Source organism: Lichenostomus cassidix, chromosome 2 (genome assembly GCF_008360975.1).
Source record: "Lichenostomus cassidix isolate B80296 chromosome 2, HeHo_3.0, whole genome shotgun sequence".
Taxonomy (NCBI): Eukaryota; Metazoa; Chordata; class Aves; order Passeriformes; family Meliphagidae; genus Lichenostomus; species Lichenostomus cassidix.
The window spans coordinates 109,552,928-109,574,964 of NC_139482.1; the positions used below are offsets into that span (position 1 = coordinate 109,552,928).

The 22,037-nt window shown below is 40.0% G+C and overlaps 1 protein-coding gene across 23 annotated transcripts in view; it reads left to right on the plus strand.

Annotated features, from left to right (window-relative positions):
- The window catches only part of DTNA (dystrobrevin alpha), a 220,283-nt gene that overhangs the window by 182,079 nt on the left and 16,167 nt on the right, over positions 1-22,037 (plus strand). For 7 of the 23 annotated variants that reach the window (XM_085052775.1, XM_085052776.1, XM_085052774.1 and 4 more), the window contains 8 exons: positions 849-947; positions 1,583-1,675; positions 8,329-8,416; positions 10,903-11,000; positions 12,368-12,481; positions 15,706-15,802; positions 17,074-17,091; positions 21,038-21,197. In XM_085052775.1, the coding sequence (XP_084908901.1) occupies positions 849-947; positions 1,583-1,675; positions 8,329-8,416; positions 10,903-11,000; positions 12,368-12,481; positions 15,706-15,802; positions 17,074-17,091; positions 21,038-21,197 (767 nt within the window). The remainder of the gene's footprint in view (positions 1-848; positions 948-1,582; positions 1,676-8,328; positions 8,417-10,902; positions 11,001-12,367; positions 12,482-15,705; positions 15,803-17,073; positions 17,092-21,037; positions 21,198-22,037) is intronic. The other 16 variants (XM_085052779.1, XM_085052783.1, XM_085052795.1 and 13 more) reach the window with 8 other exon arrangements.

Genomic DNA, 22,037 nt, shown 5'->3' on the forward strand with positions numbered 1-22,037 from the left:
TCTTTGTCCTAATACTAAAAGTTTTGAGGATTTATCATGCATCACATTTGTGCAACATCATCTGCCTACACACACACACACACACACGCAGACCCATACAACCCTGGATGCACAGGTGTGTGCATGCTCACACACCTATGAGGTGCCAAACAAAACAAAAAGAAAGGTGAATAATTTTTTAAAAGAAGAAAGTAAAATATAATTTTGTTTTGCTTTGTTGTTTCTTAAAACAAAAAATGCTGCAGCATGAAAAACGAACATTTTCAATGTTTCCCACTTTTAGCCAGTGTTAGCTTGTTAACATGGATATTTAAGTGTTGGGGAAGATGCAGTTACTGCAATCCATTAAATACTGTAATTAGAAAAAAAAGAATGTTTGGTGAACTATATATTGTTTTAAATCAATAGAAGAGCAGTACTTCTGAAAATTAAACTGCTGTATCCCATCACTGCATTTGAATAAATGCCTTTCCATAGATTATTGAAACCATCTTACAGTTAATGTGGAGAAAAGCAATTAAGTTGTTATGGTGAAGCTTTCCCAGCTTGAAAGCAGCATTTGAGATTGTGTTTATCTCGGACTCCATCTGGAAAATACACAAGCCTTCATCTCTCCATTTGTGAGAGAAACACATTCTGTTTGTCATTTCTGTAGTGAAGGCTTTAATAATTTGCTTTTGGAGAACAGGACGGTAAAACATAATTCCTGATTTTGCATTTCCTGGAGTTTTCTAGAATTTCTTTAAAGCTTCTATTGTTATTTTTATTCAGTCCAGGGCACTTGAATGAACTTCTCCAAACTCTGTACTATAATGAATTTCAGACATCACTGTTTACGCTCTTCTTAGTTTTCCTGTCTTATTAAATAGCTCTCCTTCCAAGAATACTGAAGTAGAGCAGAGCAAACTGCTGGCTAGGGCTGCTCCAGCTTTCTTGAAAGGCAAAGGGTAAGTTAAAGAGAGAGTATGTTCTTAACTTGCACTAACACAGCTAAACCAAACCCTTTTCCTCTATTCCTCCCATTTTTAATATATTCTATAAACATCTTTCCTGAGAAAATTATTGTAGGCAGTTAACCCAGTGAACTAAGTAGGGCATGTTTAAATATGTTTAGGTACACCTGGATGTGTAAGGGCTTGATCAAACATTTCCAAGCAAGTCCAGCTTGTCAATTCAGTGTGACAGTCATGTATGTTACATATCTATGTTAATGTTTCTATGCAATATGTAGTAAATTAAAACAATGCTGACCTCACAATTTGCTGTATTTTGTAATAAATGGTACTGTACAGCTCCAGAGCTTCAGTCCCTGGCCTCATCTGGCATCTCGCTGATTTCTGATGCTGGCTCTGCCATCAAGTGGGATGCTACCATCCTAAATCACTAAATACTAACCGTGTAAATTACAATAATAACAAAATAATTTCTGCACTTGGTGTGTTGTTTTGTTCTGATTTTTTTTTTCTAAGAACACTGAAGCATTCATTCCTAAATTCCCATTTCACAACCTTACTTGCTCCTGCTCTCTCTGTTTATCTCTGTGTCTGTCTGGATCACATCCTCTCCCCTGCCCCTGTTCCAGGTTACAGTACAGCCTCGATGTTGCAGACAGGCTGGCTGATGAACACGTGCTCATCGGGTTGTATGTCAACATGCTGCAGAGCAACCCCGCACGGTTAGTGCAGCTTTGGCACCTTTGGGGGACCCAGCAAAGTGACCTTGCTCAGTCAAATGCTCTCACTGTTTCCTCCTGAAAGGCCACAAGCTGAAGCAGCTCTCATGAGCGCTAATCTGGAGGGAATGTGTATGAATATGGGGTATGTCCTCCCAGAGTTGGTGGTTTGTGGCATTTATTGCTGTTCTCTCTACTGAGATTAGCAAGGTATTGCCAAGTATTGCAAATAATTGCTTAGTTAAGAATGGATATGCAAATTGTTTGGCATACTGTGCTCTAGGCGGTGCAGGACTTGGTGGTGGTACAAATATCTTCACACAGCAATGATGGAACAAGTCCATGTTTTTAAGGTAGTAATTTTTGAGATCTTATATAATTTGTAGCTTCACCTTCCTTGAAAGTAAGAAATGGTAATAGCACATAAATAATGATAATAATAATAATTTTCTTACTTACCTAGTGCGAGAAGTTAATTTTGATTTTTGCATGTGTCAGGCATTGCTTTTAAATCTGCCTGATTTCTGCATTGTTTGAATCTTGCATATAAATTTTCCCTTCTCTCATTTAGACTCAAGAGTTTTAAATTGGTGTCTTGAGCATAATTCATTGTTTGTGCTGGAGTGATTATGGAGCTTTGCCTCCCAAACCCATCAGCTCTCCTGGCACTCAAGATGGTGGCATTGCAGCAGGGCCACGCCAGGGAGGGGAAATGCTGCCTCACCTCTCCAAGTGCAACAGAACTCCAGAGATTTTGTAGCACTGTACCAGCGAGGTGGTGAGCAGTGTGGTATATGTGGCCCTAGAAAATGTGGTGCTGAGCAGAAAACTGTGATGTTTCTAACAAAACTATGCTCAGGAGGTTTATTTTGCTCATAACAAACCCTTCAGTTTCCTATGCTGCCACTGCAGAATATCTCGTGGGTTAGAAGAAAGTCTCCATTTACTCCAGTATGTAGGAGGCAACAAGCAATTTCATTTGAGAGAGTGAATGCAATGGTTCTCGGCAGTCTTACAAAATTCACTTTTGCGTATAGCTCCTCTTGAAAATGGGAGTAATTTGTCTTGGACAATGGATAAAAAAGTCTGCCTTCATTGTCCTGGATCTGCTTCTCTACTCTGTAGCCCACTGGAATGTGCCAGTAGTGGGCGGATGAGAAGGCAAACTAGGTTTTAGTGAGCAAAATGAAAGCCATTTATCCTAAACAAAAACATTTTCAAGGGGAATTTCATTCCTGAAGAAGCACTTCCAGAAATCAGATTTACTGAAGAATATTTATATAGTGGCTGTGAAAGGAAGCTATTGGGGGCATGTGTGTGACCAATCATTGCCCACCCTTGACTGATGACAAGAATATGCTACCACTCAGTCTGGTGTGACAGGGAAAAGGAAATGTGGCCCTGGCTGCCACAAGTGACTTGATACAGTTGTTCAGGAGGCAAGTGAAAAATGGACATGCTTTAGGGTAATTCTTGGTGTTAGGCTGGTTTGCCAGGCATGACATTTTGGGTACCATGTCTGTGATTCATTTAGCTTCAGTGAGGGCCACCAGAGCCTCTCTGTGGGTGCCTCACCTCATCTTTGCTCTTTCCATCCTCCAGTTTTATTGTGTGTATTCCAACCTGTTCCCTTAAGGCTTTGATCCAACCTCACCAAGGCACAGTACATTTGTATCCAAATATGCATATATAAATGATATGCCACAATATCCAACATTTATTTGGTTCTGTGGAATGAGTGGAGAGTAACTGATAATGGCCTTAATTGTTTAAACAATTTACGCAAAGCATAGTACATAACATCTGATTACTGACATTAAATCACTGCAGTCACGGCACCCTGAATGAGAAACAATCTCTGTTGTTTATATAATTAGGTTTTGACAGAAACATTACCTAGAGGGACAGCAGTCTTAATCAAGCATCAGACATGCTGCATTGCTGTTTCCTGCTTTGTTGTACTGAGACTGCTAGTAGAGAAATTGAATGGTTATATTTTGGTAAAGACAAGAACAAAGTCTTGCCTAAAGCTCCTGTGTGAAGCCATTTTCCAGAAGAGTAGGTGAGACCTCTGCAGGAAGCTCAGCTGCTGCATCTCAGAGTCTGGGGTGGCATCTTCAGGCAAAGCTGAGCTCCTCCTGCCCATGCCCTGAGGTGGCTGGATGCATTTTGCTCAAAACCCACAGACTTGTGTCAGGATGGTGCTGAGTTCATGCATGTTAAGGATGATTTCACCCTGCATCTTAGGAAGATTTAGTAACCTGAGTAAAGTATGTAGTTAACCACAAAGAGGTAGCTTCTGATTTAGGGGAGGCTGCAGCTGGCCAGCTCTGCTGCTCAATATGCCTGCAGAATATCACCTCTACCTACCCAGACATCAGATATTTTTAAGTGCTTCTGGCAGCCAAAGATGGAAAGAGGAGTGACTGTAGCTGGACCTTTATCTGCAAGAAAAACCTACAGAGAAATATTTCAAGAGTGTAAAACATAAAATTATCTGAAGAGATATATAGTAACATTTCAAAACAAAGCAAGGTTTGGGATTTTTTAGATACTGTGTCAGGCTGATGATTAGCTAATCATTAGCCTCGTGCAACCCAGTATACCTTTTTTTTTCCCTAAGTGCAGCTAGTATTTATATTTGGGGGTTTGTGGGGTTTTTTAATTAATTTAATTAATTTTCAGTGCTTGTCTTTATTTTTCATCTGCAGTTATTTGATACTGCAACTGAAAGTACAAGTTTTCTTTTCCATCCACCACAGGCTAATAAGCTACTTGAGGGTTTTTTAGAAGCCACTACTCCAGAGCAAATTAATAAACAAGAAAAAGAATTAATTCATTATTTATAGTAACTGTATGGGTGGAAAAAATAGCCCTTAGCCAGATATTTTGAATAGTTTAATTGCAATGTCTTTTACTATTTAAAACCAATATTTGATACTTACTTTAGTTCAGCTTTAGTGTCTGATTCTAAAAAAGAACTTTTAACTGCAAATAGTTTTCATTCTTGTAAGTTAGGGACTTTGCCTAGCTTTGAATATTAATTCCATATATTTCAGTCTTTTTCTTTTCAGGTATAGAAAAAAAGTAAGATAAAATAAAGAAGTTATTTTGGTTCCCTAGAAAGCTGGTTGCTGGGGGTTTTGTTATATTGTGTAGTACTATGTGAGCTCTATTTCTGTATAAATGTGCTGTGGTACTCAATAGCATTTTTAAAAGGTTTATTAAGGGGTTGTGCACAACTCTAGCTAGGAAGGCTGGTCTAATCTTCCTTTGAAAGAAGAAAAACATTCAGAGACCAATTGCTCCAGAGGAAATGTGTAGACATTTGGCACCCTTGAACAAAATTAGTTTTTGTTATTATTCCCATGTAGCTGAGTGTTATAACATTTTGGTGGTAAAATCTTGGTGATTCTAAAGTAAATGGCAAATTAACAGTAGCAGAGGACTTAGATGATGTGTCTTGGTTTAAAGTGCCTTAAAACCAGGCCAATTTTGGAAGTGTGACAGTTAAGCAGTCCTCAGAATACATTTGGTGTGTTGCTGTAAGGCCTTTTTTTTTTTTTTTTACAGCCCTGGGGCTTAGAAAATCATCCCCTTAGGTTTTCTGTGTTTTCTGTAACAAATTATGTATTAAGTCAGGGTTTGTAGAAGAAGAGCATTTCATGAAGACCACACTGATACCTCTGTTGCAAAAATTTCACAAGACACTTTTCTAACCAGTGGTGACATAGTTTTAAGACCAGCAAGGAACATCCGTATCAGATATTGCACAGATATTGCCTAATGCAGAACAGGTTGGTCTGAAACATCTGAAGCCTGTGAAATAGCAAAGATCCTCCAGAGTCACTCATAGGTTATCATGTTTTTCATTCTTTGCCTGCAGTTTTGAGATCCCTTTTTTATGGAGCTCTGTTAAACCATGCAAGTCCTATTGTACAGGTGATAATACTGGATATTCACTCTACATCTGAATGGTGATAGATGCCAGACCAATTATTGGTAATAATTAGAAAGTCTTTAAAGAAATGGTCACTAGTGGAAAAGCAGTGTTTTTTAGAAAAGAAAGAACAACAGTAGCATAGTCATATGCAAAACGTCCAGTTTCTTTCAAAAGGATGCCAGAATCATTCCCCTGAGGTCCCAAATTCTGCACACATATTCATAATATTTTAAATCTTTTGTATACAATTGTTTTCCTGTATCACTGTGAAGTTGGTGAAGTGAAACAGAAGTGAATTGCATTAAATCTAAGAACTCTGAGACATAAAATTCTTGCTGCTGTGCATACTTTTGTGCTTAATGGTCACATAGAATAGGCATATTCCCGAAGTAAATTTATCTCAGACATTGAAATTTCGTTTTCAGAGTTTTGGGGTTAGTGATTTGTGGCATTCACAGACTGAATTTGAAGCATTGGTACGTCTGCTTTATGACATCCACCCATGCATAAATATATATCAAAGATTTTAAATACAAGTAAGACTCAAAAAGCTGCAGTGGCTTGGTTCATTCAGTAAAGCAGTTGTCTTAGGGGTTAACTCACATCTCAGAACTCTGGTGCAGATTGTGTTATGCCAACAAGTGGAACCATAATCCATTTTTCCAAGATGGATATTATGGCTGCACATTGCCATAAAAAGGAGAATTGATGCTGAATGCTTTCTGTTTTCACAACCATCTGTTAGGATGCAATGTTTTAGTCATTATGGTAAAATTAAAAATTAATTAAACTGTCATAAAAGTAACCCTTATTACCCAGTTTACATAATTTTATGTGTCTGCAAGAGTTGCTCGCCCCTTTCTTTCTGTGGATGACATATTAGTACAGTAAGCATGAGTATGTAAGAAGCAGAACTGTATAAATTTAGAAAAACACCTTTAGCTTGGGTCTTTTTAGAAGGTATATCAGTTATCCCACTAGAATCTCAGTAAGCATAAAATTAAACTATATATGTAACAAACATAAGCAAAACCAGAAAGTTGGTGTTCATCTACCAGCAGAAGTCTTACATGCAGTCTGCAGCACAAGTTTTGTTTACACAGAACTTCTCTGTGTCTCACTTTCCAGAGTTTGACTGTTTTTCTAAACTTCATGTTTGTGGTCTTACAGGTTATTGTCAGAATGAGAAAAAGATGGTGTTTGTCTCTTTTCTCTTACATCAGTAAACTGTATCAAATCCACATGACACCCAGCTTTAGTTTAATTATCAGTGAATATCAACCACTGCTCATCTTTCAAACATAGCATTTAAATCCCAGTAGATTTAATCAAGCCAACCAAAACATGTGCATTGTAGTTCCCTGAGGGACATAGGGATATGAACTCACTGAGCAATTTTGGAGAAATATTCCTTTTAAATATATCACTCTTCAAAAGCAGAGCTTTTTGCACAAGTGCCATTTTCCTCTGGAAGGCTTTTCAAGTTCAAGGTACAATTTCCAGAAAAAAAATTGGAATAAAATCGCATGCCCAGACTCTTTTGAAATGTGAAGCTTATTTGCTAGCAACCAGTTGCATGCCCTGAAGAGCCCATGGGCAGGGAGATGTGTGCCTGTTTCCCTTCAGCCAAAAAAACATCATACAGTTGCCAAGGGATGAGAAAAGAGGCCAGACTTGCCTCTGTCTGGGATAGTCCACAGGCTGTCTTGTATTCTCCATGGCAAAGCATTCCTCTCACCCCTTCTTAGGAACTTCATTTTTTCTTTCTTGTATATACTAAAAGTAATGCAGTATAGGATTCTAAGGCCTTGGATTATCCAGGGTCAACTAAGTCCTCGTCAGATTTCTTTTTTTATCAGTTTATTAGTTTTGATTGTTCTCTGCAAATTTCTAAATGTTTAGAAATAGTAAATATTCTCACTATATTACTGTTCTCCTGCTTATCCGACTAAATAATAGCTTCCATTTAAAATAGGGACATCTGGAAAAGCATTAACCTGGAAGAAATATTTGCATTTCATATTCTTAGGGGGAGAAAAAATAATAAGGTGCTGTATTTTGAAAGAACTCAGCATGTTTGCTGTTTAGTTTTTACACTTGTTGATCACAGTTATGTGACTCTCTGAAGTCTTGCTCCCAAATATCAAGAAACCAAGAATAAAAGAGAATGTTTGATTATAAATTCCTAAATCAGTGGTTCCAAACAGTGATCCACGAGACCTTGGTAAGTGCCCTGCAGAACTGCCGTAAATAACTGTTTTCTGTTGCAAACCTGACAAAGCTTCTAAAGTTTCTCTCAACAAACACTGAGGCTCCTGCTAATACACTGTCCAAAAAGTAATCACTCTTCCAGGTGATATGACTAAAATGAGATGCAAAATAAATGCTTACTGGTGGTCCTGACCACCTCACCACCTTTTGTGGGCAGAGTAATCTGCAAGTTGCATACTGTACAACCTTCACTCAGGGTTGCAGGCTTCTGCTGTTTTCCCCCTAAGGGAAGGTGCTGCCTGGGCCCTTAGAGCTGATCCTTCCAGGGAAATTGCCCTCCCCCTTCTCCCCTTTGCTCAGTTACCATCAGCTGATCTTAATTTGGTGACAGTTTGCTCCTAAATTCTGTAATGAGGGGGTGTGAGGTGGTGGTGTGACTGAGGCAATGGGTGTTTTTGCCGTGTATAAACCTGACTTCCCATTTCCCCCTCTCCCTGAGCAGCGTCCTTGACAGTGCAAGTCGCCTGGATGAAGAGCACAAGCTGATCGCCAGGTATGCAGCAAGGCTGGCAGCAGAAACTTCTTCATCAGTAAGTGTTTTAATTAAAGGAAGGTACTTTCCTTCTGTCGTGTTCCAGGGGCTTGGCAAGATCAGGGTGATTACATCTGACAGTCAAATGATTAATGGATTGTTTTTCCCTATCCTTTTCATCAGGGGCTGTTATGCTTTAATAATAACACTTTTATGCAGTCCATTTAATCCAAAGAATTCACATACTAATGCATATAGTCTATATACTAATGCAATGGTATTTAAATAATTGCATCAAAGGGAATCTGACATCTTGAACTCAGGAAAGACTATAAAATATTGTCTGGACTAGCCCTGGTTAAAGGTTAATGATTTACTGCGTTGCAAAAATGGGGTGGTGAATCCATTTTACTCTGTAGCTCAAATATCACAGCCACAAGGGCCCTAAGTACTAAGTATATTAAAGAATGTTCTTCAGCAGGATGACTGTAATGACCCCCTGCATTAGCCCTGGCTCCCATTTTCATTTCAGAGCAATGATTATTCTACTTTCTGTATCCAAAGATAGAAGGTGGTGACAGGCTAAAACCTCACTAACTGCATTCAGGAGCAAGAGAGGATGAAGCAGAAACCTAATCAGAGTATATAAAATCTTAAATGGTACATAAAAGGTCAGCCTAGCTACTTTTTTTCAATTTCAGCCCATTTGATAGAACAAGGGAACATGAATGATGCTTAAGTGAAAAGCAGCTGATCTGTAGTGGCAAGAAACATTTTCACACTAAGCTTTACACTGTGGGGTCAATTGGGAGGGTGAAATTGGGCACCACACATTGTGTAAAGATACTGAGTCACGTTCACACCAGGTGAAGACGAATCTGCTGCCCCATGCAGGTTCTGTCACGGAGATTTCACACTACCTGCAGCTGCCTGGGAACAGAGGGGTGCTGCTGTTCTGCCAGCCCAGCACACATCAATCCTTTCCAGACATGTGACACAATGGTTCAAATTTAAGGCAACCTGTAGATGATGGTCCTATTTCTGAAAGACAGTAATTCTTTATGGGAACAAGATTTCCCATTAAATACGTCTCTGGTTAAAAATTGGTCTAAATCAGTTTCATGTAACATGTGTCATTGATGAGGGGAAAAACTAGGAAAACAGTATAAACAGACCTGATTTGAAAGAAAATACTGAATTTCTCATTGCCATCCATCTGTGCTCTTTGAACAAAAGAGACAGAAGGAAAAGAGAAGGTTTCTGTATACAGAAATCTTTCCAAGCAAAAGAGTGACACCCAGTAGGGGCAGTGGAAATTTTTAAAGCTTAGCTGATGGTCATTCTGGTTTTTAAGCAACAAAATGTATTAATAACAGTAGGCATTCAGGATAAAGATCCTAACTCCTCCTGTATGAGTCATGACATCCACCAGCGTGTACCAGTTCGTCTTTATGCACTGTTCAGCTTCCCTGTGGTTGATGTGTTAATGGGAAAACGTATCTGTAGCAGAAAAAATAGTATCCGATTACAGGGGAAACATATTGTCCTTTCCCCACAGACAGTCCTAACCTTTTTTAGGTTTGTTAGGCTATTGAGATGTATCTTCATCCTCTTTGAGGGTGCACCTCCTGGCAGAGGAGATGCCTGGCATCACAGAAAATAGCTCTCCAGAGTTACACTTCACAGGGCTTTTTGTGGTGAGGAACCCTCATATCACAGCAGTAACTATGCAGAGTATTTTTAAATACCTGATTCTTTCAGGTCAGAGTTAGAAATAAATTAATATCTTTGATAGTTATGAAACTGTTAAATGTCCTGCTCTGTGTTGTCATTGTTGCAATACTGAAATAGAGGAGTGTGAACAAGGAAAACAATAATTGGTTATTGCTGATGAACATGCAAACAGAACATAGTCCAATGAAGCTGTAGTGAGCAATGCCTAGTTTGGTGAGAGACAGTTTGACTCCTGTCTCCTTTTATTGTGGGGAAAAAAGGTTTTGCTGTACCTAAAGGACTGGAGAAAGAGGTTATCTGAAGTATCTGAGAGCACAGAGGAAAACTTGGCCAAATGGGCCACACAGCCAGACTGAAAACTGAGTAGTGCTTTCAAACTGAAAGTAAAACCATACTTTCAAGAGAGCAAAGCATCATGCACTGCAAACACATCCCCTTCTTTCTGGTGTCAGTCACTGGTTTTTGCTTTAGTGAACTCCTCTTGTCCATAGCATCAAAATTAAGAGCCACGTTACAGCAACTGCCTGCAGCAGTGTCATTGCCTTTCATGATTGGTTCAGGGGACACTGCTTGAAAAAGTGATGAATGACAAGATGGTAAACACTGGATCTTATTTACTCTAGCACTTACTCTGCTTTTACTAGCAATGGTTCCATACTGGTATGAGCACAACATGAATGCTCTTTTTCTAGTGTAGGCAGGCTTGGTACTACACTTTCTGTAACAGATGTCACGGAACAGATCTGTGTTGAACTTGTGGTGCATGCTGGCTATTCCTCTTTCAATGCTGCCTTCTCTGTTTTACAACAGCAGCCAAGTCAGCAGAGAGGGGCATCAGATATCTCCTTCACCATTGATGCAAACAAGCAACAGAGGCAGCTGATTGCAGAGCTCGAGAACAAAAACCGGTAAGCATCCACTAAGTACCTGGTTTTGTTCAGTCCCATATATTACATATGTGTTTGGTTTTTAGCATTTACCACCTACACCTGTACAATGTGCTTATACAGGCACATATATCTCCCCCTACAAAAAACACAGAGTACAAAAAGGTCCACACAATATGATGAAGGCTCTGAAATCCATAGCTACCCCATGTTTTCGTAAGTGTACTGTCCAATGACATGATATGATCATGGATGCTTTACTGTTTGCAGCTGCTGTTTGTTAAGAGTTTAAAAAAAAAAGCCTGTCCTGTTTCAAAACCAGATTAACTTTCAGTTGGATTCTCAGTAGGACTGTAACATGAAATGATAAAAGGATCAGTCACGCTTGTAATGTTATGCTCCCCTGCTTTTATTTGGGAAAAAGATGATTAAAGCTCTCCAGAACACAGCCTGCCTGGGAAAGGTTTGCAGGAAGATTACTAGCAAGTTAGGCTGCTGATCAAATGAGACAGGAGGTACAGATGTGACTGAGACTGCGAGAGTGTCCAGGAGAAATAGGCCAACCATCCCCAAAAAGGAGTGGTGCCTGTTTGTTAACAGCAGACAGCCTGGCCCAGGGTACCAGACTGCCTGATGCCATTAAATGTATGGCAGCAGAGCTCTGCTTTTAGTGCCGGACTGTAAAACAGAGGCCAGCCCAGACCAGATGGTTTCCCATTCCAAGCTCTGCACTGCCTTCTGTCACCGTGTAATGAGCACCACCAGCTCCAGTCTCAGTCCTTTCATAGTTCGAGGCTGCCTCCTGACCGTCTGCTTCCAGCTAGTCTGGAAGAAGAGACAAAATTCACAAAGGTTTCAACCTTCTGCTGTGAAGCTTTGTATTAGCCTTTTGACAGCACTCCAGGGCTGACAAGCCAGTCCTAACAAGTCCTGTTAAAGTGCTTCTCCGTGAATTGTCAACTGCTCTCACATCTCTACTTACCTTAAAAGTATTTTTAAGGGCTAAATATTTTCTCTGGTACTCAAAAATGTCCAGAAAGGTTACTTTAATTTTTGTCAAGTTCGTGAAGCGCTTGAAATGTTCATGGTGAAGAATTAAAAGGGAGCGATTCAAACATAGAGCTATTTTATGTCTACCTGTGTTTTTTGGTGGGTCTTGAAGAATGATTTCCCTTTATGTCAAAATCCTAAGAGTTTATTTAAAAAACATTCAGAGCCCTCTCCCATTGCTGATGGCTTCTTTGGTTGCCTGCAACCCAGTAATTACATACATCTTCATTGATGAAATGCTAAATACAGTCATACTTTTTGTCCTCTTGCAATGTCCAGTGAGCTGGTTTTGTGGAAAATTACTGACTTGTGGTCTTCTGCTTATTCTCCTCCCCAAGAGAAATCCTACAGGAGATCCAGAGGCTGCGACTTGAACATGAGCAAGCGTCTCAGCCCACACCAGAGAAGGCCCAACAAAATCCCACTCTCCTTGCAGAGCTCCGGCTCCTTAGGTAAGTCCATGGCAGTAAAACCTCTGGCCTTGACAGAGGCCAACCAGTCATTCTCAATAAGAGAAGAAATAAAAGATAAGCCTGGCTTATGGTTTTGGAGGCTTTTTAAAGTGAGTCAACCAATGTGTATTTTTTATCCATTTTTGATGCAGCCTGTTGTCCTAGGAGTAATCAAGTTTATGCTTTAAACTGCATGCATGAGGAATCTCACATATTACTCCTACATTAAATAAGCATGTGCATTAGTGTTTGCAGAGTTAGGCCCTTGGGTCATTTGGAGTAGGTCCCCACAGCTCAGTCCAAATGCCATTAATTATATGGGGAAAAATGTTCGAAACAAATGCCTTTACAAAGATTTGTCATTTATGCTAAGGAAAATACGGAACTACATGAAAACACAGCCAGAATTAGATGTTAATCTTTGGGAATTTCCCCCATGTGTTGAACTCTAAGCAGAGGTCAGTTCTCTTCATGGTGCAGAAGCAGGCTGCAGAATGATCCTCCTTGTCACATGGGGAGTGAAGAGTAATGTCATCTGCAGCTGCTGAAGATTTAGAAGATCCTTCCTCCAGTTATCCCACCAAGCTAAAAACAGTAATATGGGTGTGACTGCATGTTAGTTACGATAATGTACATGGATTTACTGATTTCCATGTATATCACATTGAAGAAGTACAGTTGTCATTGGCCCAGCTCCATAGGCTCCCTGAAAGTCCTGAAGCTAGTGTGAGAGCCAGAGAGAGAATCCAATAAGAACTGTTCAAAATGCTCTGTATGAATAGAGGATAAAGTGTAAGCACTTTCTTTCCAGTGAAACAATGCTAGATTTCTCTGCCCCCTGACTAGAGAACATTTTTTGCCCCTTAGCCCCTCCTCACACAACTAATATTTTAGTGGTCTGATTCGTATCCAAAGAAAATTGCTGTAAGAAATTGTGCTAAATTTTTTTCTTTGCAAATACTTGATAGGTTTTTTTATGGAGTTTTCCACAGTCATATTTTTCTGATTCACAAATAATTATTTTTGTTTTCCAATCTAAATCCAGATTAGCTTCTTCATTTCTATGAGTGATTTTAGTATGTAATTACTTTTAGAGATCTGCAGGCAGGTGACGTTCTGTGAGAGATGTAAAACTGGCTGTCATGAATTTGTGTACACTGTATGAAATATACCAATAATGTAGCACTTGTCCATCAAACTTAAAGTCTATTTTCAGCAGGTTTATGAAATCAGTTTTCTGTGTAGTTGACTAATAAAATCCATTATACTTGAAAAAAAGGAATGAATGTGCAGAATAGCAGGCTGACTACTTAACTTTTCCCTCTTTTCAATTTTGATACACATATTAAAGCATAATACCCTTATTTTAATTTCTTGACACGCAGTGTCCTTAGGGCAGTGATGCTGAATTCCTCAACTGTATCTTCTCTGATTTAATATGCAGTGTGAGAATCAGAAAATAACTTTTAATCTGTGGGTCTGAACTGCTTTGCATTCCTTCTGAAATGTTCACCATATGAAAGGCAAAAGTCTGTCTTTAGATTTACTGAGGAATTTTGACACCACCTCAAATTCCTGGACACTTAAGATGGCACGAGGCAGTTCTTACGTGTAAAACCACAGGACTCTGGATAGCAGGCCTGATTTATGTCTGTTATGCTGCTGATTTTTCAGGCTTCAAGCACTTAGGGCAGTAGAGCAATTTAGTTCACATAGTATTGACAAAGGATGGAATCTGTAAATTATGGCATGGGTACCTGTCCCAGCGTCTTTCAGAGCTGCTGTAGTGTGGCACTCATTGAAACGAGGTCCTGAACACAGCATTCCTTCCCATTACCAGTACTGTCTTGGAGACAGGTTGGAAAGCCTGTTATTTCCAAGAAGTTGCTCTGGAGTACAGCGGGAGAAGAACCTGAGAGGAGTAGCCTGTGCAATGCACTCTGCTTAGATCCTCTCTCCCTGTGGAATGAATGTAAAACCCAGCAGAGCTCTGTACTAGGACCTGCCACTTTGAATTACTCGCTCCTTATTTTTGTTAGCAATTTCATAAACTCCATTACCTTTTTACAGTTCATAGCATTTCCAACCATTACATGTCTGGAAAAGGAAAGCCAACACAGGTGTTTTGTAGCAGGAAATAGATCAATTCTTCAAAGAGTAAATGCAACCTGGCAGTGTTACTATATGATCTTATTATATAGGTGAGAGATAGCACACATGAGCAGTCCTGTAGAAATCAATGTTGAATGTATCTGTAGTTGCCCACTTACAGTGAAAGCTCAAAATCAGGGTTTCATATTACCCTGAATACAGAAAATGTACTTAAGTCTTCTTGGCTACAGTGCTTTTCCATTTAGGATTGTCATATTTTGTAGGTAGTGCAAGGTTAACACCATAGTGTTTGTGTGTTATTTGCAATGCAGTGGTGTATAAAATATACCTAATATGTCTATTTTTAAACAATAATGTTGTTTAAATGGTAACTTCCCAGAGGCAGCAATTCTATTTTGTTTTTAAGTGGGGACCTCACACAATTTAGTGATTGAACATGTGCAAGTGCTTTTGCCCCATCCTGTGCAGTGGAGCAGTGCAGAATCAAAGCTGTTCAGATTTATGGGGGCATAGAGAGACTGTCACACTTGGAGTGGCTCAGTGCCACACAACTGGACTCCAAGCCCAAAGAGCTAATTTCAAGCAGTTATATTCTACTATGTGATAGTCGTACTCCTGCTTTCAGAAAAAAAAAACAAAAAGGAAACAAAAGCAGATCACTGTGGTTTTCTGTCTGAATTTCTGAATTCTCTTAGCTTCCCTCATATCTCACTGTGTTCAGTGCCCATGCTGTAATTTCCTGTCCTTCAGGGCATGGCTTTAATTTCTCCTGACAGCTAGTGAGGTTATTGACTAGAGAGTTCCAAAGCAAAAATTGCCAGGCATTTCCACAAGGGAATATAATACAAACTCATCTGTTCTTTGAAGAAGGGTCTGTGCCAGTGTCTGTCTTTTCCCTAATCACTGTTCAGTCCCACACAGTTTCCCAGTATGAAGGAATTCCCTAGCCTTTGTGTAGCCCAGTTTTTAAGCACTATGCTGAATTCATACAGTGTGTTTGCTTTCCTGTGGTCTGTAGGCATGTATCCCATAGTAGGGCTGGGAAAATGATGCAGTTAAAAGCTGCTGATACTGTGAGGGGTGAGCTCTGACCAGATGTGCTTGTTTCTCAGACAGCGGAAGGATGAGCTGGAACAGAGGATGTCTGCTCTCCAGGAAAGCCGAAGGGAGCTCATGGTTCAGTTGGAAGGCCTCATGAAACTGCTGAAGGTAAGGAGCACCACCTGGTACTAGCAAGGAGAGCAGATAGAGTGAAGCAAGAGATGAGAGGGAGGAGATGTAACCATAGAATTCTGCAGAACTTGATTGTTTCTACCCACAAAGTTAGGCTTTGTTTCCTTCTCTTTTTATTTTTTGCCTTGGACTTCTGATTCAGGGTTTTCAGATGATGTTGTTCCAGTAGCAGCACTGCATCATCATTGTCACCTGCTGCTAAGTGCAGCAAGAACAAGAAAAGAAACACACTGACATGTAAAACAAGTTAACTGTTAGCTATGAGAAGAAAACCTCATCACTGCACACTATTCTCACTGCAGCTGACAGTATAGAAACACTCTGCTAGTTCCTTTAACTTTCCCCATTCAGTTGCTGGTTCTGTCAGATGAGTCCTTTGACAACTACATCTGCCTCTCTCTCCTTAGAAATGCTTTCCCTACAACACTTGTTTCATTTTCACAAATACAGAAACAGGCCCTTGTTAAACAGGTGAAACAAAGTCTCAACAAAGGATCTCAGTTCAGAAGGAAGGTATAAAAAACGTGCTTTTTCTAAAGGCAGACTAGGGTAAGAGGGAAATTGTGGTTTTATTTGCAGCCCTATTTTACCTGATGTGCTTCAGGCCAGATGGTGCCAGAAATTCACATTGGAAGAAAGTGCCCTGAATGGCATAGGAGTCTGTTTTGTCTATTTGTCTGTCAATTAGTCTATGGCAGATCAAAGGATTTCATGGAAATTCAGTGCAACTTGGGTCAGATGTGGCTCAGATAAGAGCTGAAGGAATTCCACGGAAATCCATTTAGCAGCATGCATCCATTTAGATCCATTTGCATCAAAGGATGAGTTTGACACCTTATGTCACTTGCCCCTCCTCAGACACAGGCTTCTTCAGCCACAATTCACAAATCGGTGGCACCTCAGCAGCAGAGCCCACTGAGCTGCCAGCAGATTTTTGGAAGCTGGAAGTAGGCAGGATACTTTTTGTTCTACCCATGAAATGTTGCAGTGCCACAACTAGCAGTGAGGGCTGCCTGCTGTCAGTCACTGCCTGGACAAAGAAAATTTGGGGTAGGAAATGGCAGCAGCTTGCTGCACACTTTGTACCATTCTGGTGTTCCAAAATGTGCAGAGGTGGGAGCTTAACCTGGTCTCATACCTTCAACTATCTTGACTGTACCTTTAACCCTGTACTCCAAACTTGGCTTTGTTTTTGTTCTTCACTTGCATCCTGGCTCATCTCATGTGCTGATCCTCTTTTTCTTTAGGAAGAAGAATTGAAACAGGTAGTAAGTTACCTCCTCTTTGGAGGCCTTACTAACTCCTAAATGTGATTGTGTTCCTGTGATTTGTTTTACTTCCTTTGCTTGAGAAGTGTGTGTGTTCTTTTGACCAAAATTAATATTTTGCGGTTCTTTCCCACGTTAGTGTCTTGGAGCAGTTTTCACAATGAGACATCCTAGCCCTCTAGAAAGTGAGCCATGGCTACCAGGAATCTTGGTCTTTTTCTCACTCCTCTAAATTAAAACATGTGAGATACAGAGACCACCCCTTAAATGTAGTGAAACCAACCTAGGATATTAATTAAATGGAAAACATTTGGAACTTTCAAGAAAAACATAACTAAGCTTAAATTAGACAAGGGCAATGAGTTTGAAAGCCTGTTTTATCCAGAAGACATCAGGGCACAGTGTGCGCATCTTTAAAAGTCAACCTTGATGCTAACAGTCCCATGAGTCTTCAGGAAAACAAATGTTTTCTGCAGCCTAGATCAAAAAGAGGAAGTATTTATATTACTAATAGTAAATTCTATAAGATTTAATTGTTTTGGAGCTTTTCAGTATTGTAATGTATCTTGGAAATATATTAGGCAATTTCCAGATAGCAGTCTGATTTATGAGTTCTGTAAAAGCTTTTCATTTTAACAACATGCACCTCCTGCTTTCATCAGCAGAACAGTCACAAGTCTGATGGTACAGCATGCAGAGTTTGTAGGTAATGGTCACCTTCATAAAACTAACATTTGGCTAATTTTTGTAGAGCATCAGCTCATTGCACACAAAAAAATACACTGAGGTGACTTTGGCCAGATTTAAGGGCTGTCTTATTTGATTCTGAAGATCTGTTCGCAAAAGAAAAGCTTCCAATGCGACACAAGTTACCTTATAATATGTAATGTTCACTGGACAGTGTAAGTGAAAGCACATTTTCAGGCTGTTATGAGGTATTTTTATGAGATTTTTTTTTTCCAAGAGTAATAGCCTCGCTGAATACCAGGTGATGATGCTGAAGAATTACTCTCACCATTTCCATTTAATGATCCCCATTATGCTATGCCATTTCACGATCTGTTGAGAGAAACAGGATTAAATTAATTTCTGGAGGAATTCAATTGGAATGAGCAGCTTGGCAATTCATCTAATGGTTATGAATTATCTATTTCTCTACTGCCCTTCCTTGAGAAAGGATAATGAGTTCTTCACATCTTTGTCGTTTCATGAGGCTGTGAGATTTCTCCATTTGTTATCCCAGTTCAGTCCCAGCAGAGGGAGCAATGGGCTAAAGCTCCTGTGAAGCCAGTTTTCACTTCAAACATTTTATGCTAAGCGTGCATGACACTTGATAGTGGGAAAATTGTCCTGTCTAACAGGAGTTGACTTAAAAGCTGTAGCAATTTGACTAGGGATGGTGAATTAAATAAAATACCTGAAAATTTTCCTGAAAGGCATGAGAACACTGATAGCTGCAAGCAAGTACAGCACAAAAGCTGAAGCCATCCCAATATCCATGGTGGCTGTGGTGGCTCCCCTTTCAGCATGCCTCAGTCATTAGCTGGTAGAGCTGTCAAGGTTTGGGAGCAATTCAGTGCTTGACTTCTCTGCTGACCTTACCAAGAAGTTGCTACTGGCTGTCATAGCAGATTTCCATTAACTCCAGCCTTTGGAAACCACGATTTTTCTGATAACCACTAAACAGGAATCCAGTCCTAATACTGCTTAATTCCCACAAACTTGGGCTGAGGTGGATCTAGATGAATAAAACATGTTTAGTGTTCACCTCTTTGAAATCAGGCATTCCCTGATATCCTCCTATTTCAACTTGCTGTTCATCAGTGCTGTCTGATACTGCCCAAATAGTATAAAAATTTAAGAGTTTTTTCCTGGACAAGGTACTCTGAATGCTTCATCTTCCTCTGCTTCCCAAACATTTTGTGTTTGTTTATCATAAACATAAGATCTCAGTCACAGCTGCAAAGCAGACAGAGGGTAAGCACTGGGTGTGCCACAGCTTTCACATTTCTCCTAAGGGAAAATTCCAGCGTTGAAGGACCAGGGGGCATCTGTTATTTTTAGTAAATAAAATGCTTATTCTGACATTCATTCCTGAATATGACTTGATGACAGGAAGCAAATTTTGTCTGGTTTTTTCCTCATCTTCTCTCAAAGTTCCCACTGTTGTTGGTGTTTGTAGAACAGAGATCAAAGGCAAGGGAAACCTAAGGAAAAAAGACAAGTGAAAAAGGCTACTCGTTTTTCAGAGAGCTGAGAAGCAAAAATTCTTTTGCAGATGTGTTTCACTGAGGATGAAATGTGCTCTGTTGGGGCATAAAGAAGGAAGCTGTAGATCTTGGATGCCTTGCCTAATATGCAGGGGTTATGACTTCCAGGGACCTTGGAGCATCTCCAGGTTGCTCTGGGCCTTTCCTCTGGAGGACTAAATATCTGTATTTCTGCTAGAGCTGGTACAGATGATTCTAGAAACAGGAGAGCATCTGGCCTTTATATATTCGATTCACCTTTCATCCATCATTTAAATGTTCTAAAACCAATCATTAAAGAAATTATAAGTATTAAATTCTCCTTTCTTCCATCAGTAATGTGCTTATTTCTCATAAACCTAATTTGCCCTTGATGGCTTTTGGGTGATAATGTCTCTTAGGGATGATAGGAGAAAAGAACAAATAGCTTAGTATTCTGATACATTATTTATGGTCCATGGAAGGAATTTATAAAAATCTCAAGGGCAATGCTGCACTCATCCTGCAATGGGCTCCTCTTGTCTTTTTTTGAACATATTTGCCAAACCATATGAGAGCTGCAGTGACAACTAATACCGGAGTCAAAATAAATGCCATGGGAAGAGTTAAGAAATCCTCCTGTGTTTTTAAAATAAAGCCAGGATAGGGGAAACACAAGCCCTTAGGTCACTTTTGACTGAAAACAACGCGGAACTTGTGATGCAGTTCCCCTTTAAAAGCACTCAAACTACCTCCATAGTTGGCATTTGCTAAATGCAGGGTTTCAGTCAAAAACCATATGCAGTTTGGTGTGGGATCCAGCATTAATTTTTTCTTAAATGGATACACATTCCCAGGATTTTAAAACAGTGGATGAGAAGAGTGCTGTGGCTCTTGTTATCACTCACCTAGCTGCATTAGTAAAAATCACAATTTTGTAAAGTCTGCTTGAATTTCTGCTAAGTGATCCTAACTGTGAGGTGCTAACAGCATGACATTTATAACTGGTGTTAAAACATATTCGCTTCCAGCAGCTGAACCCATGGCAGGAATTTATATTGCCCTATCCCCACAGTGTTTTGGGAGTGCCTAAGTATATCCTGTGGAGCAGATAATTTAATAGTGGGTTAAACAGTTCTCTAGCTCCAAATAAAAAGCAAGAATTTTTATTATTTATTGGAAGTGTCAGATTTTATGTGACTGAGAGGTTGCATGTGCCATGAACTTGTCCTGCAGGGAGGTGGAGGGCAGGGCTGTGATCAGCTCTCCTGGCAGTGCTCTGCTGAAAGGGGCTGTTCCAGTCCCTTGCCCAGGCTGAAAGCCACGCTGGTGCCAACAGCTTTCCCCTTCTCACAGCCAGAATGGGTCACAGTTTATCAGACATGCATGTGACCTGGGGGAGTGAGAGACAGGAGAGGACAGAGAGATCTTTAGTGTGGTCTTTATTAACTTGGATTTTTTTTTTAATTTAGCTGCCTGACATTTTCCCATGCTTAAAGAAATTCAGATCTTGACTCATATTTTCCTACTTACTGTTTCTCTACACAGAAGCCTTGCTGTCAACTAACAACTGACTTGGGTTTATTTCTTCTAGCAAAATTAACATTACCCAGCTGATCTACAACAGCATGATGCCTTTAAGCTGAGGGAAGGGTGACGAGGACAGCAGGCAGGCTCTTGCAAAGCCCCTGTTTAACCCCTTGGTTGTTTTGCAGACGCAGGGGGCAGGCTCCCCACGTTCCTCACCCAGCCACACTATCAGCCGGCCTATTCCAATGCCCATCAGGTCTGCCTCTGCCTGCTCCACCCCGACCCATGCACCTCAGGACTCTCTGACCGGGGTGGGAGGAGACGTGCAGGAAGCCTTTGCACAAAGTAAGTCTCATTAATAGCTTGTCTGAGGTTCTTGGAGACTGAAGAATCATTATTTCTTGTGGTTACTGGCTAAGTGTACTTGAGCTTCTCAGTTGCATGCTATTAGACAAAACAAAACAAAACAAAAAAAATCTGTGACATCCGCATTTTGCTATTGAAAATCAACTTTGTGAGCCATCAAACTTTGCTGTCAAAGCAAGCAGGTAAGCAGAAACTGGACAATTACGCCAATTAGAGGAGTTTGGGGTAAGAAGAAATTTTGATGCAAGGTGGTGAGAGCAGTTATCACTGCTCTGTTAACCAGAAAAATTGCTATTGACCTCAGCAAGGCATTGTCAGTGTGTTTGGTTTTAAATAAAGACTTTGCTAGAAATAAATGATACAATCATAGAATCAGCTCAGGCAGAAAGGGCTTTTGTAAGTCACTGTGTCCTTCTGCCCCAAGAAAGAGGGCTTCAAAGTGAGATCAGACCATACAGGACCTTTACCAGCTGAGTTCTGAATGGCTCCTGTCACTCATTTTCTCTGTTGCAGTGTTTCGCCATCCTTGTTGTGTTTCTTGTCCTTTTATCTGATTGGAACATCCCTTGATGCAACTTGTGACTGTTGTTCCTTGTCTTTTTGCTTTGGGCCTGAGAAGGGTCCAGTTAGACTAGACAGGAATCGAGTCTGAAAGTCTAGGTGAACCCTTTCTTTGCATTTCCAGAAAACTGCTACCCCCTTCCCGCTCTTTTTTCAAGTAGGAATAAATTTTAAACTGTTTTAAATTTCTAAATTTAAATTTATTCAACAAATTAAATTATTATGTTGAATAACACAGAAAGTGAGTAGTCTGTATTA